Genomic DNA, 13,085 nt, shown 5'->3' with positions numbered 1-13,085 from the left:
TCGGCCTCCCAAAGTGCTGGGATTACAGGTGTGAGTCACTTGCCTGGACTCTTTCTTTTCTTTTTCTTTTAATGATAAGTTACATTGTGTCTTAGAAGCAGATTCTCAAACTTGTTCCAGAACATAACAAGTAGTTTGTTTTAGTGGGTGATACTTTGGTTGTTTCCTTTTTGTTAAAGTAGAAATTCATTAAGTCAAGCTTTTTTCTCTCTATAGTTGTTTTTCTTCTCTACCACAGTATTACCCTGGTCAGGAAAGATAGGTTGAATTCAGAACAGCTGCTTATCAGAAGAGAAAATATGTAGCAAAAGAATCTTGACGACTTAAAAAATAACAAGTTTGGATACTTTGTTTTACAGTGTGTATTTCGGGCATGCATTCTGTCTTGTTTTGTTTTCTTTTTGAACATACATTCTTAAAGAATAGCTTTGTAGCACTAGGCTTCAGACTTGCTAGATACTTCCCAAGTAATTGAGTCACTGTATATATAAGGACTCTGAAATTAATCTTTTTTTGCTCATAATTGAGATTCATTTTCATTTTTTGCTTTTTTAAAAAAAACTTTATTGAGACTTTGTGTTTTGTTTTTTTTGAGACAGGGTCTTGCTCTATGGCTCAGGCTAGAGTACAGTGGCACAGTCACAGCTCACTACAGCCTCAACATCCTATGCTAAAGTGATCCAGCTGAATCTCAATCTGTAGCTGGAACTACAGGCATGCTCCCCATGCCCGGCACGTGTCTGTGTGTGTGTGTGTGTGTGTGTGTGTTTGTAGACATGAGGCCTCACTGTCTTGCCCAGATTCGTCTCAAACTCCTGGGCTCAAGTCATCCTCCTGCCTCAGCCTCCTTAAGTGTTTGTATTCCAGGCATGAGGCACTGTGCCTGGTTTATTTTTTGCTTTTTCACGTGTTTCCTTTTTCCCCCCTGCACTAAAGTTACTTTAAAAAAAACAAAAACAAAAACAATCCCACCATAAAACTGCAAAGACATTAAATATTGCTTTTAAAAATATAAATAGCTCTTGGTTGAAGTTGTTTGATGGTGGCTATCTAAGACATATATTTTTATACTATAAGTTACTTTTCTTTTTTTTCCTAGCACGACATCATAAAATAAATCCATCAGAATGACACCTTCTCAGGTTGCCTTTGAAATAAGAGGATCTCTTTTACCAGGTATTGTAAAAGTTTTACTTTAAAACAATTAAAATTAAATTAGCATGTTTCTTATCTGGATTATCTTAAATATGGAGTTGCTATTAGAGTGGGCCTGATTTTTTAGATGAAAATATCTATAGGTCTTGCCTGACAGCAGAAATGTACTTGGAGCATAGTAAACACACCAAAAACCTCCTCAGACTCTGTCTTGTTCTCATGTTTTCCCGAGAAAGCTATGAATTTATACCTAATTTTGCACAGGGCAGAGATGGTTGTGCTATGGTTTCTAGGCAGTATGAAAATGAAGGAAACTTTGCTAGTGCAAGAAGTTGGTAGGCTGGGCGCAGTGGCTTATGCCTGTAATCCCAGCACTTTGGAAGGCTGAGGCGGGTAGATCACTTGAGGTCAGGAGTTCAAGACCAGCCTGGCCAACATGGTGAAACCCCATCTCTACTAAAAATACAAAAATTAGCTGGATGTGGTGGCATGTGCCTGTAATCCCAGCTACTTGGGAGGCTGAGGCAGGAGAATTGCTTGAACCCAGGAGGCGGAGGTTGCAGTGACCTGAGAGCGTGCCATTGCACTCCACCTTGGGTGACAGAGCCAGACTCCGTCTCAAAAAAAAAAAAAAAAAAAAAAAAGAATAAGTTGGTGAAACAATTGGCTGGGATAACCTTGTTCCTATGTGTGAATATGTTTTTAGCCTCATTGTATTTTTTGCTGTCCCTTAAAGTGCTGTGAGATAATTTTAGTGTAAGATAGCATGTCAAAGCCATATCACACCTGGGCTCTCATAAAACTGAGGTACCTCTCGGTTTTATGTACTCTGGCTATACTGGCCTTTCAGTTCCTTAAATGTGCTGCATTCCTTCCTCCTTTCTTCCTCTTTTAGGACTTTCTCAAATGCTGTTTCTTCTGCCTAGATCTTTGCCCACTCTCATACTCCCCCTGTTCCTTCTCTTCTCTCCCCTGTCCCCACTGCCAGACTCCAGATTCCACTAGGTTCTGGCCCTATTTTATAGCACCTCTTGGAGATTTTATAGAATTATTTGAGTGACAGATTGTAAACTCTGTTGAAAACATTACTTTTTTTTTGAGATGGAGTCTTGCTCTGTTGCCCAGGCTAGAGTGCAGTGGTGCAATCCCAGCTCACTGCAACCTCCGCCTCCCGGATTTAAGCAATTCTCCTGCCTCAGCCTCCCAAGTAGCTGGGATTACAGGTGTCTGTCATCGTGCCCGGCTAATTTTTGTATTTTTGGTAGAGACAGGGTTTCACTATCTTGCCCAGTCTGGTCTTGAACTTCTGACCTCGTGATCCACCTGCCTCTCGGCCTCCCAAAGTGCTGGATTACAGATAGGAGCCAGCGTGCCCAGCCCTTTTCTTTTTTTTTTTTTTTTTTTTTTTTTTTTTTGAGATGGAGTCTCACTCTGTTGCCCAGGCTGGAGTGCAGTGACGCGATCTCGGCTCACTGCAACCTCTGCTCCTCGAGTTCAAGCGATTCTCCTGTTTTGGGCTTCTGAGTAGCTGGGATTACAGACACCTGACACCACACCTGGCTAATTTTTGTATTTTTTGTAGAGATGGGGTTTTGCCATGTTGGCCAGGCCAGTCTCAAATTCCTGACCTAAGGTCATCTGCCTACCTTGGCCCCCCAAAGTGCTGAGATTACAGGTGTGAGATTACAGACCGTGCCTGGTCAAAATGTGACCTTGTCTTGTTTATGCTGAATTCCTGCACCTAGCAGAGAGCCCGGATCAGAGCAGGGGCATAGTATATCTGTATTCAAAGAATGAGTGAATGACTCACACTACATCTAGCTTCGTTATTCTAGCATTCATCACAGCAATTGGTAGAGTGTGTGTGACTCTAAGTTCAAATTCTTAGCCAAGATGATCTGGTGTAGTTCTACGCCTGGGCAGAATTCAGCAGATTGAAGATTGCTAGTCAGCTGATGGGTTGGCTCCCTTGAGCCAAGTGCTCACCTCTGGTTTATTGTGTGGCCACTTCCGTAGAGAGAAGATGGAATTTTCTCTTTCTGGGGAGTTGTAGGCAGGCAGTTAAAACTAGAAGGAGCTGGCCATGTCAGGCAAAGGGACTGACCGCAGAACTGGCCACAGAAGTGTCAGCTTGATTGGGGTCAGGGGGATGCTTATTGTCAGGGATTAGAGGGAAGGAGATAATGGTGGATGTGGATATAGATGACTCTGTATGTGCCAAGGAGGAGGCTGAGGGACAGCAAGGGGATACTGGGGGAGACCCCACCTCAATTCCCCCATCACCTTGATTTCCTCACTGCACAGGAGGAAGGATCCTCTGCTAAATGTAGCGAGAATGGTAGTGCAGAGAGGGCTGACCTTGGGGGAAACAAGTATAACCAGGAGAGGATACAAAGAGAGTATGTGGAGGTGCTGTTTGCAGATTCCTTTAGTAAGCATTCGAGTCTTCATAATCTTTTATAAATGAGAGCCAATTAAAGAAAGGTCTGTTTGTTTTAGTGAAAAATTTCCTCATTTTCAGCAGCCATATTCCCCTGGAATCAGCAGAAAGAGAAAGTAACATTGCAGGAGGAATTGGTAAAATGCAGGAGCACCTATAAGAGGAAAGTGAACCATTGATTCCCCATTTTACTTTTTCCAATTGGAGTTTGTTCTTTTCATAGCAAAAAGTTAGCCTGCTGTTTTATGGGGGGGATGAGAAATAACGAGTCCATGAAGAAGGTTTTTTTTTTTTTTGTTAAGAGACAGGGTTGGCCGGGCGTGGTGGCTCATGCCTGTAATCCCAGCACTTTGGGAGGCCGAGGTGGTGGATCACCTGAGGTCAGGAGTTTGAGACCAACCGGACCAACAAGGTGAAACTCCGTCTCTACTAAAAATACAAAAATTAGCCGGGTGTGATGGCGCGTGCTTGTAGTCCCAGCTACTCGGGAGGCTGAGACAGGAGAATTGCTTGAACCCTGGAGGTGGAAGTTGCAGTGAGCTGAGATTGCGCCACTGTACTCCAGCCTGGGTGATGGAGCAAGACTCCATCTCAAAAAAAAAAAAAAAAAAAAAAGATTAACAGGGTCTCCCTCTATTGCCCAGGTTGGAGTGCAGTGGTGCAGTCGTAGCTCCTCAAACTCCTGGGCTCTGGTGATCCTCCTGACTCAACCTCATGGGGAGCTGGGTCTGTAGGTGCACAACACAATGCCTGGCTAATTTTAAAATTATTCTTACTTAAAAATTTTTTTTGTACAGACAGGGTCTCACTATGTTGCCCAGGCTGGAGCGCAGTGGTGCAATCTTGGCTCACTGCAACCTCTACCTCCCCCAGGTTCAAGTGATTCTCATTCCTCAGCCTCCTGAGTAGCTGGAATTACAAGTGTGCGCTGCCATGCCTGGCTAACTTTGTGTTTTTATCTATTTTATTAAAAAATATATTTTTTCGAGACAGAGTCTTGCCCTGTCACCCAGGCTGAAGTGCAGTGGCATGATCTTGGCTCACTGCACCCTCTGCCTGCCAGGTTCAAGCAATTCTCCTGCCTCATCCTCCTGAGTAGCTGTGATTACAGGTGCTTGCCACCGTACCCGGCTAATTTTTTTTTTTTTTTTTAAGAGTCTCGCTCTGTCGCCCAGGCTGGAGTGCACTGGTGTGATCTTGGCTCACTGCAGCCTCAGCCTCCTGGGTTCAATCGATTCTCCTGCCTCAGCCTCCCGAGTAACTGGGATTACAGGCACCTGCTACCATGCCCAGCTAATTTTTGTATTTTTAGTAGAGATGGGGTTTCACTATGTTGGCCAGGCTGGTCTTGAACTCCTGACCTAGTGATCTGCCCGCCTTGGCCTCCCAAAGTGCTGGGATTATAGGCATGAGCCACCGCACCCGGCCTGCACCCAGCTAATTTTTTATTTTCAGTAGAGACGAGGTTTCACCATGTTGGCCAGGCTGGTCTCGAACTCCTGACCTCAAGTGATCCACCCACCTCAGTCCTCCAGAGTGCTGGGATTACAGGCATGAGCCAATCACACCTGGCTTTTTTGTATTTTTAGTAGAGACAGGGTTTTGCTATGTTGGCCAAGCTGTTCTCAAACTCCTGGCCTCAAGTGATCTCCCTGCCTTGGCCTCCCAAAGTGCTGGGATTATAGGCATGGGCCACTGCGCCCGTCCCACATGTATTTAGAGCCCTGAAATCTGAATGACTGTCACACTTGGAATTTTAGTTAATTTTTAGACAGTCCAAGCTAATAAAATGCTCATGCAGGTGGCTAAAGCTGAGTACAATTCTAGTCTTACTAGAGCAGTGCTTCAAGCTTGGAATCCCAGCTGTTCTCAGAATGTGGAGGAGTCTGTCTTGAGCCAAATTGGCAGTTGGACTCAGTTCATTATCTTTTTCTTTATGAATTTTAATTGTATTCAGAATGTGTTGATATTTAAGTCAGAGACTTCTACGTACTTTTATCCAAGTGTGTTCTGCTAAATATATAAAATTTAGCAAGAAGAGGTGGTAGCTATATGTTGGCTTTTAAAGTCTATTGATAAGTGTTCAAAAGAAATGATAGTCATTACCTTAGTTAAGAAGTACTAGATTTTGGCTGGGCGCAGTGGCTCATGCCTGTAATCCCAGCACTTTGGGAGGCCAGGGCGGGCAGATCACCTGAGGTCAGGAGTTCAAGACCAACCTAGCCAATATGGTGACCCCATCTTTATTAAAAATACAAAAATTAGCCGGTTGTGATGGTGCGCACTTGTAATCCCAGCTACTAGGGAGGCTGAGGCAGGAGAATTGCTTGAACCTGGGAGGTGGAGGTTGCAGTGAGCCCAGATCATGCCACTGCACTCCAGCCCGGGCAACAGAGCAAAACTCCATCTACAAAAACCAAGAAGTACTAGATTTTCCAACTATATAAGTCTTTGTTTCAATGGGTTTTTAATTACATTTCTGCTGTCTCATTGATAGTTTTGTTTTTGTTGTTTTTGAGATGAAGTCTTGCTCTGTTGCCCAGGCTGGAGTATAGTGGTGTGATTTCGGCTCACTGCAACCTCTGCCTCCTGGGTTCAAGTGAATTCTCCTGCCTCAGCTTCCTGAGTAGCTGGGATTACAGGCACCTGCCCCCACACGCCCACCTCAGCCTCCCAGAGTGCTGGAATTATAGGTGTGAGCCACCACGCCTGGCCTTAATAATGTTCTTGATGTGAAACTTATTAATAGCTACTGTTTGACTTTCTAGAAAATATTGATTAATAACCCTTTAGAGTACTGATAGGCATTTAGTGTTTGCCTGTTAAAATTGGAAGCTGTCTTGAAAGCGGAGACTGTGGTTTTATCCCATTTGTACTCTTGGGTTCTTGTTACTGGCTCAATGAGTATTTGAACAGATGAAGAAAACTTCATCCGTATGCCTTCCACCTTTTCTCTGGTTTTGGTTCTAGAAAGGTGAGTCGAGTTAATAGGCAGGTGTTAGTGAGTGGTAGGTACCTGGGCCCAAACCTATATCTGGTGAGGCTCTTTCATCTCTGCTAAAGGAGGCAGCATATGTGGTTGAACTAATGCAAACTTCCCTGCTTATCCCACTGTGACTGATTGTTTGTTTCTCTGTGACTGATTGTTCTGTTTCTTTAGGAGAAGTTTTTGCAATATGTGGAAGCTGTGATGCTTTGGGAAACTGGAATCCTCAAAATGCTGTGGCTCTTCTTCCAGAGAATGACACAGGTGAAAGGTGAGTATGGAAATGTGAAGTTACAGAATAACTGTGACATTAACCTTATGATGTTAGGGGCTTTTAAGATATCTTGGTATTTTTTCTTTTAGTTATAATTTTTATCAACATTATCACATTGCATAGTTTTATGAGTGAAATAATTTTACAAAATTTGTGTGGGAAAAACAGGTTCCTCTCTTACTGTTAATCCCTGCCTCTCAACCACTTTCATTTCTTTTTTTTAAAATGTATTTTTTATTTTTACAACTCAGGATAATTGAATACTTTTAATTCTTGACTTGTTCTTTAGGTACTTACCACCATAATTAGTTAGACAGGGTCTCACTCTGTTACCCAGGCTGGAGTACGGTGGTGTGATCCTAGCTCAATGCAGCCTTGAACTCCTGGGCTGAAGTGATCCTTGCACCTCAGCCTCCTGAGTAGCTGTGACTATAGGCAGCCATCACCATGCCTAGTTAATCGTGGTTGTTTTTTTGTTTTTTGTTTTTGGTGTGGAGATGGCATTACTTTTTTGTTTGTTTGTTTTTTGGGGTTTTTTCCGGCACAAAGGTGGTGTCTGGCTATGTTGCCCAGGCTGATCTCAGATTCCTGGACTTGAGATCCTCCCACCTTGCTTTCTTATTTAAAGAAACATTTTAAGGCATTAACATTTGTCTGGTCAGTATATATTATTTTCTTCTTTTTCATTTTTTCTGATTTCTTTTTTTAAGAAATCTTGATAAGATTCTTGATAAGAGATCTAATTTTTGTATTTGCCTATAAAAGTATTTCCTTGAAGTATGTGGTGTTAAAAGGAGCAGAGAGTGGAACACATACTTAGATATCTTAGCTAATATAAATAAATGTATTCACTAGTGGCATTGAGTCCATCAGTAAACTTAGTACGGTCCCAGTGGGTGGAGAAAGGTAAATCTGGGTGTCAGCCACTCTTCTGCAGTTAGGTGTGAGCTTGGGCGGCTGATGTCTGTAGGCCTCAGTTACCTCATCTACACGATAAAGGGGTTAGCATAGATGAGTGGATGTCAGCAGAGGTGGCACTTAGCCCACTGTGGATAGTTGGAAGTGTTACAGGTTTTCCTAAATAGCATACAAGTATATCCAGTGCCCGATTAGGTGATTGCTAAGGCTCTATTTTCCTGTAGAGCAGCATGTCTTAAAATGTGGCCTGTGCACCAGTACCAGTCCAAAAGACTTTAAAAAAAATCGATGCACGATGTGAGAAATACAAAAATTGAGAGCAAGCATTTAGAAATGTGTATAGCAGTTTGACTCCATGCGTGTCACTGTGGACACATCTCATTGAACTGGGTATGTAGATCAGAATATTGGTCACCAGACAGGTTGAGTAAAGCAAACAAAAACTGCTGGTCATTCACAGCAAATAGTTTAAGGAGCACTGGTGGTAAAGCAATGGAAAATAACAAAGGAAAGTAAAACAATAACAGTAATGTAAGCTAGGAGAAAGAAAATTAAAAAACACAGAACTCCCTTTTTTCTAGTTTGTCACTAGTATGACATATTTTCTCAGCTCTCCTTATAAGAGTTCTGTTGGTAAATAGTATAATTTTAATAGTATATATTCTTTACTAGTCTTTCACAGACTAGTATTTCCTTCAAGTGGCTATTTTTTCTTCGATTTTCAGATCAGCCACTCTGGTCTGAAGTGAAACCTCATATCTTTCTGAACTTGTCTCTAAAACACACCCCTGCCTGTCCTAAGTCAGTTTCAGCCAACTTGGTCAAAAAGATGTGAACAGGGTAAGACACTTAACAATTTTAAGAGGACCAGTTGTTCATATGTTGTGCATGTACAATGAAATAGAACTGATTCACAGGTAGCAGATAAACAGTGTTTCACAGGGAGAAGGGAGTAGATGACACAGGAATCCATGTGCCTTTAGACAATATTCGTGAGTTTTAGAATTGTGTTTCTTTGGAATTTTAATGTGCTCTGCATCTAAGTCTGCTGTGCCCCTCTCTTTCAGGGAGCGTCTTAAGCTTTCTCTTACCAGCTCTCCCTACCCACAGGCTCATGGCAGCTAGAGCTCTCCTGGAATTTTTTTCTACTTAGAGATAACTTGAAGGTCATGGTATTGTTTCCTAATACTGCTGAAGATGTGGGTCACTTGTGGTTTCATTTGCCCTCTTTGTAGAAATTTTATGGTATTTTGGGAAAGGATATAAGGGCAATTCAGAATTAGGCAGCTGCACTAAACCACCATATGACTACCCGTCTTTCCTGGTTTTGATTTAATTTCATCAGATTATTTTGTCTTTAGTTCACCAAATAGTTGTGATTCTTTTTTTAAAATTTTTTAGACAGGGTCTCATTCTGTCACACAGGCTGGAGTGCAATGACGCGATTTCAGTTCACTCTAACCTCAAACTCCTGGGCTCCAGTGATCTTCCTGCCTCAGCCTCTCGAGTAGCTAGGTGTACACCATCATGCCCAGCTAATTAAAATTTTTTTATAGGAATGAGGTTTCACTGTGTTGAGACCCAGGCTGTTCGTGAACTCCTGGGCTCAAGCTGCCCTCCTGCCTCGGCCTCCCAGCGTGCTGGGTATAAGCCACTATGCCTGGGTTCTGGTTCATTCTTAAATTTGCCACAGTTGCTTAGACAAGTGGAGTAAAAAGACTCACTGCTTTGCCTTCTTCATGTCTTGTGTTCATTTAGTGGTTCTTTACCAGGGATCGCATTAGAATCACTTGGGAGGACTTGAAAAAAAATACACATACCTAGATCCTGCTCCTGGAGATTGAGAAATAATGGCTGAGAGAGAGGCTGCAGCACATTTTTCAAAGCTTATTAGTAATTCTACTCTGCACATCTGGGGCTAGTTTCACATGCTCCAACTGGCTGTTTTGTAGATGAGGTAGTACTGGGAATTTGCCCCCCTCCCTTTTTTTCTTTTTGGGGTAGCAGAAATGGCAACTTTCTATTCTTAATTGGAAGAGTCCACCTGGAAACCTCTGTTGAAAAGGATTCTGAGGCTTATTGGAGAAAATTAGGGAACATGTGTCAAGCATTTGCTATGCTTTTTTTGTTTTTGTTTTTGTTTTGAGATGGAGTCTCACTCTGTCACCCAGGCTGGAGTACAGTGGCGTGGTCTGGGCTCACTGCAACCTCAGCCTCCCGGGTTCAAGCGATTCTCCTGCCTCAGCCTCCTGAGTAGCTGGGATTACAGGCACGTGCCACCTCACCTGGCTAATTTTTATATTTTTAGTAGAAATGTGGTTTCATAATGTTGATCAGGCTGGTCTTGAACACCTGACCTCGTGATCCGCCCACTTCAGCCTCCCAAAGTGTTGGGATTACAGGCGTGAGCCACCACGCCTGGCAACATTTGCTATTCTTGCTTTAAAGCAGTGATTTTTATTTATTTATTATTTATTTATTTATTTTTTATTATTATACTTTAAGTTCTAGGGTACATGTGCAGAACGTGCAGGTTTGTTACATATATATACATGTTCCATGTTGGTTTGTTTAAAGCAGTGATTTTTAAAAATGTACATACCTTAATTAAAAAATGCTTTATTGCTAAAAGATGATACGATCATTTGAGCCTTTAGTGAACTGCAATCTTTTTGCTGGTGGAGAGTTTTGTCTCAATGTTGATGGCTGCTAACTGATCAGAGTTGTGGTTGCTGAAGGTTGAAGGACAGTGTCAATTTCTTAAAATAAGACAGTGAAGTTTACTACATTGATTAACTGTTCCTTTCATGAAAGATTTTTCTGTAGCATGCAATCACCATAACAGATATAATAATAACAAAAAAGTTTGAAACATTATGAGATTTGCCAAACTGTGATATAGACACGAAGTAAGCACATGTTGTTGGGAAAATGGCACTGATAGACTTGCTCGACTCAGGTTTGCCACAGACCTTCAATTTGTAAAAAACACAGTATCTGTGAAGTACAATAAAGTGCAATACAATGAGCTATATCTGTATTTATTTTAGGAGCTAAGCTTGTATCAGAGTGAGGACAATGCCCTAAAACCTGTCTTAGCAGAGCCAGGTAGGGCTAAACTACTCATGCTGAATTAATGTTTGGTTAATGGTCTATGACAGGGGTTCTCAAAGTGTTTATAAAAGTTACCTGGAGGCGGCCGGGCCCGGTGGCTCATGCCTGTAATCCCAGCACTTTGGGAGGCTGAGGCGGATGGATCATGAGATCAGGAGATCAAAACCATCCTGGCTAAAGCGGTGAAACCTGTCTCTACTAAAAATAAAAAAACAAAGTTAGCCAGGCGTGGTGGTGGGTGCCTGTAGTCCCAGCTACTGGGGAGGCTGAGGTGGGAGAATAGTGTGAACCCGGGAGGCGGAGTGAGCCGAGATCGCGCCACTGCACTTCAGCCTGGGTGACAGAGCGAGACTCCGTCTCCAAAAAAGTTACCTGGAGGCTTGTTAAAATACAGGTTACTGGGCCCCCACCCCCAGAGTTCCTAATTCAATAAGTCTGAGTGGGGCCTGAGAATTTGCATTTCTAAGAAGCTCCCAGCTACTAATGATGGTCTGGGACCATGCTTTGGATAGCACTAGTTTATTATTTGAAGCTAAAACTCAGTTACAGTAATGAATTGTAGTGAATTCTTGACCTTAAGGTAGCTGTTGAGTCAAATCTTTAGTTTCTGTTAGAATAACATAGTTCAGAGAAAGACATTGGCCTGAAACAAGATACAGGTTCTGACTGCTTGTCTAAGGAATAGCCAGAGCCTGGGTAGGACAGCTTAGAATAAGAGATAGTCAAGAACAGGAGTGTAACTCATGTTTATCTCTCATTTGTGACACAAAAGCTGTGACCCAAAGTCTCTTATCAGCCATGTAACATCCCTCACTAAGTGGGGAGTCAGAGAAGATTCTGACTCTGGCTTCCACTTTTGTACGACTTGAATTTTCTGTTTGGAAACTTATCCTGGCTCTTTATATGGCTGGTTCCTTCTCATCATTTAGACCTTAGCTCAGACAGCGCTTCCTCATTAAAACCTTCCTTCCTTTTAAAAGCCTCCTCCAGAACTTCGTTGTGTCTATCTTCTTTGGTTATTTTTCTATCTACCCACACAGCAAAGGAAGCTCTTTGAAGATGAGGCTCTTTCTGCAATATATACCCCTGTGTTCCCATTGCCTGCTACAGAGTAGGCCTGTAAAATTTTGTGTGGGAATAAATAAGTGATATTGGTCATACGTTTTATTTGAGGGGTTTTGTGAATTAAGTCTTCATGCACTGTAGTTTGATATTGATGCTGCTGCTTTTAATTTTCTTTCTTCACAGCATGTTATGGAAAGCAACCATTGTACTCAGTAGAGGCGTATCAGTTCAGTATCGCTACTTCAAAGGGTACTTTTTAGAACCAAAGGTATGTTTTCTTTATCTAGTTTCCAGTTTCTTTGGCACTTCCTTCAAAAGCAACTCACTTAAGTTTGAACACATTCAAAGTAAAATGCATTTGCTTTGGTCAAATGGAATAGAACTCTTGATTAATAAAATTTACCAAAACCAAGGAAGTAGCCACTTCAGAGGCAGATGATGTCTGCCATGGAATTTTAAAAAGACATAGTAAGTATGTTCTGCAATATTCTTATGAAATTGGTTTTAATGTGTTCTCTATAAGTGTGCATTTTCGGTAACTTTTGTAAACTAGTTAGGAACCACTTGCAGAGGTTTTACTTTTGGTTTTGTTTTTTAATCCTTATGTGATGTAAATACATTTGGAGAAGTATATAGCCTGTTTTAAGTGAGTAATTAAATTATTTCACAGTAGCCATCTCTTAGTGGCTTTGTTAACTCTGATCAAAATTTAATTGATTCCTGTTAGATTTTTTCAAAGATGTTATTGATAGACCCCTATCTTTTCTGGAGGCCTTTGGCATATCTATTCTAAATCTGCCTGCTCACAATTCATTATTTTGGGATTGTTTTCATATTCAGAAAAGAAAAAAAAGTTAGTCATTTTCCTTTTATTCTAAAGATACTTATTTGCTGAAAGGATTCTTTTCCTTCAGATTTTTACATTTGACACCCTTGGGCTGCATATGAACAAGGGTTTAGGCAGGGGTCTAGGAAACAAATCATGGATTAGCTCTCGTTAAAAAATGTATTTCCTTTGGGAGTCATTAAGTGTTTTTGTTACATGTGAAAAATGCAAGCAGCCACTGTTACCTTGTGCTCTTAGCCACCATTATACAAAGAAAAGAAAAAAAATTGACAAACCCACTTTAGCT

The 13,085-nt window shown here is 41.7% G+C and overlaps 1 protein-coding gene across 5 annotated transcripts in view; it reads left to right on the top strand.

Moving 5' to 3' along the window:
• GPCPD1 (glycerophosphocholine phosphodiesterase 1) overlaps positions 1-13,085 on the top strand; it is a 65,266-nt gene that overhangs the window by 5,540 nt on the left and 46,641 nt on the right. For 4 of the 5 annotated variants that reach the window (XM_054467091.2, XM_054467090.2, XM_063659310.1 and 1 more), the window contains 3 exons: positions 1,100-1,176; positions 6,756-6,852; positions 12,136-12,220. In XM_054467091.2, coding sequence (XP_054323066.1) covers positions 1,128-1,176; positions 6,756-6,852; positions 12,136-12,220 — 231 coding nt within the window. In that variant the 5' untranslated portion in view covers positions 1,100-1,127. The remainder of the gene's footprint in view (positions 1-1,099; positions 1,177-6,755; positions 6,853-12,135; positions 12,221-13,085) is intronic. The other variant, XM_054467092.2, reaches the window with a different exon arrangement.

This window comes from Pongo pygmaeus, chromosome 21, assembly GCF_028885625.2.
Source record: "Pongo pygmaeus isolate AG05252 chromosome 21, NHGRI_mPonPyg2-v2.0_pri, whole genome shotgun sequence".
In the NCBI taxonomy this organism is placed as follows: domain Eukaryota; kingdom Metazoa; phylum Chordata; class Mammalia; order Primates; family Hominidae; genus Pongo; species Pongo pygmaeus.
Note: the sequence above shows the minus strand (reverse complement) of the source record. Positions and strands in the feature narration are given on the sequence as shown.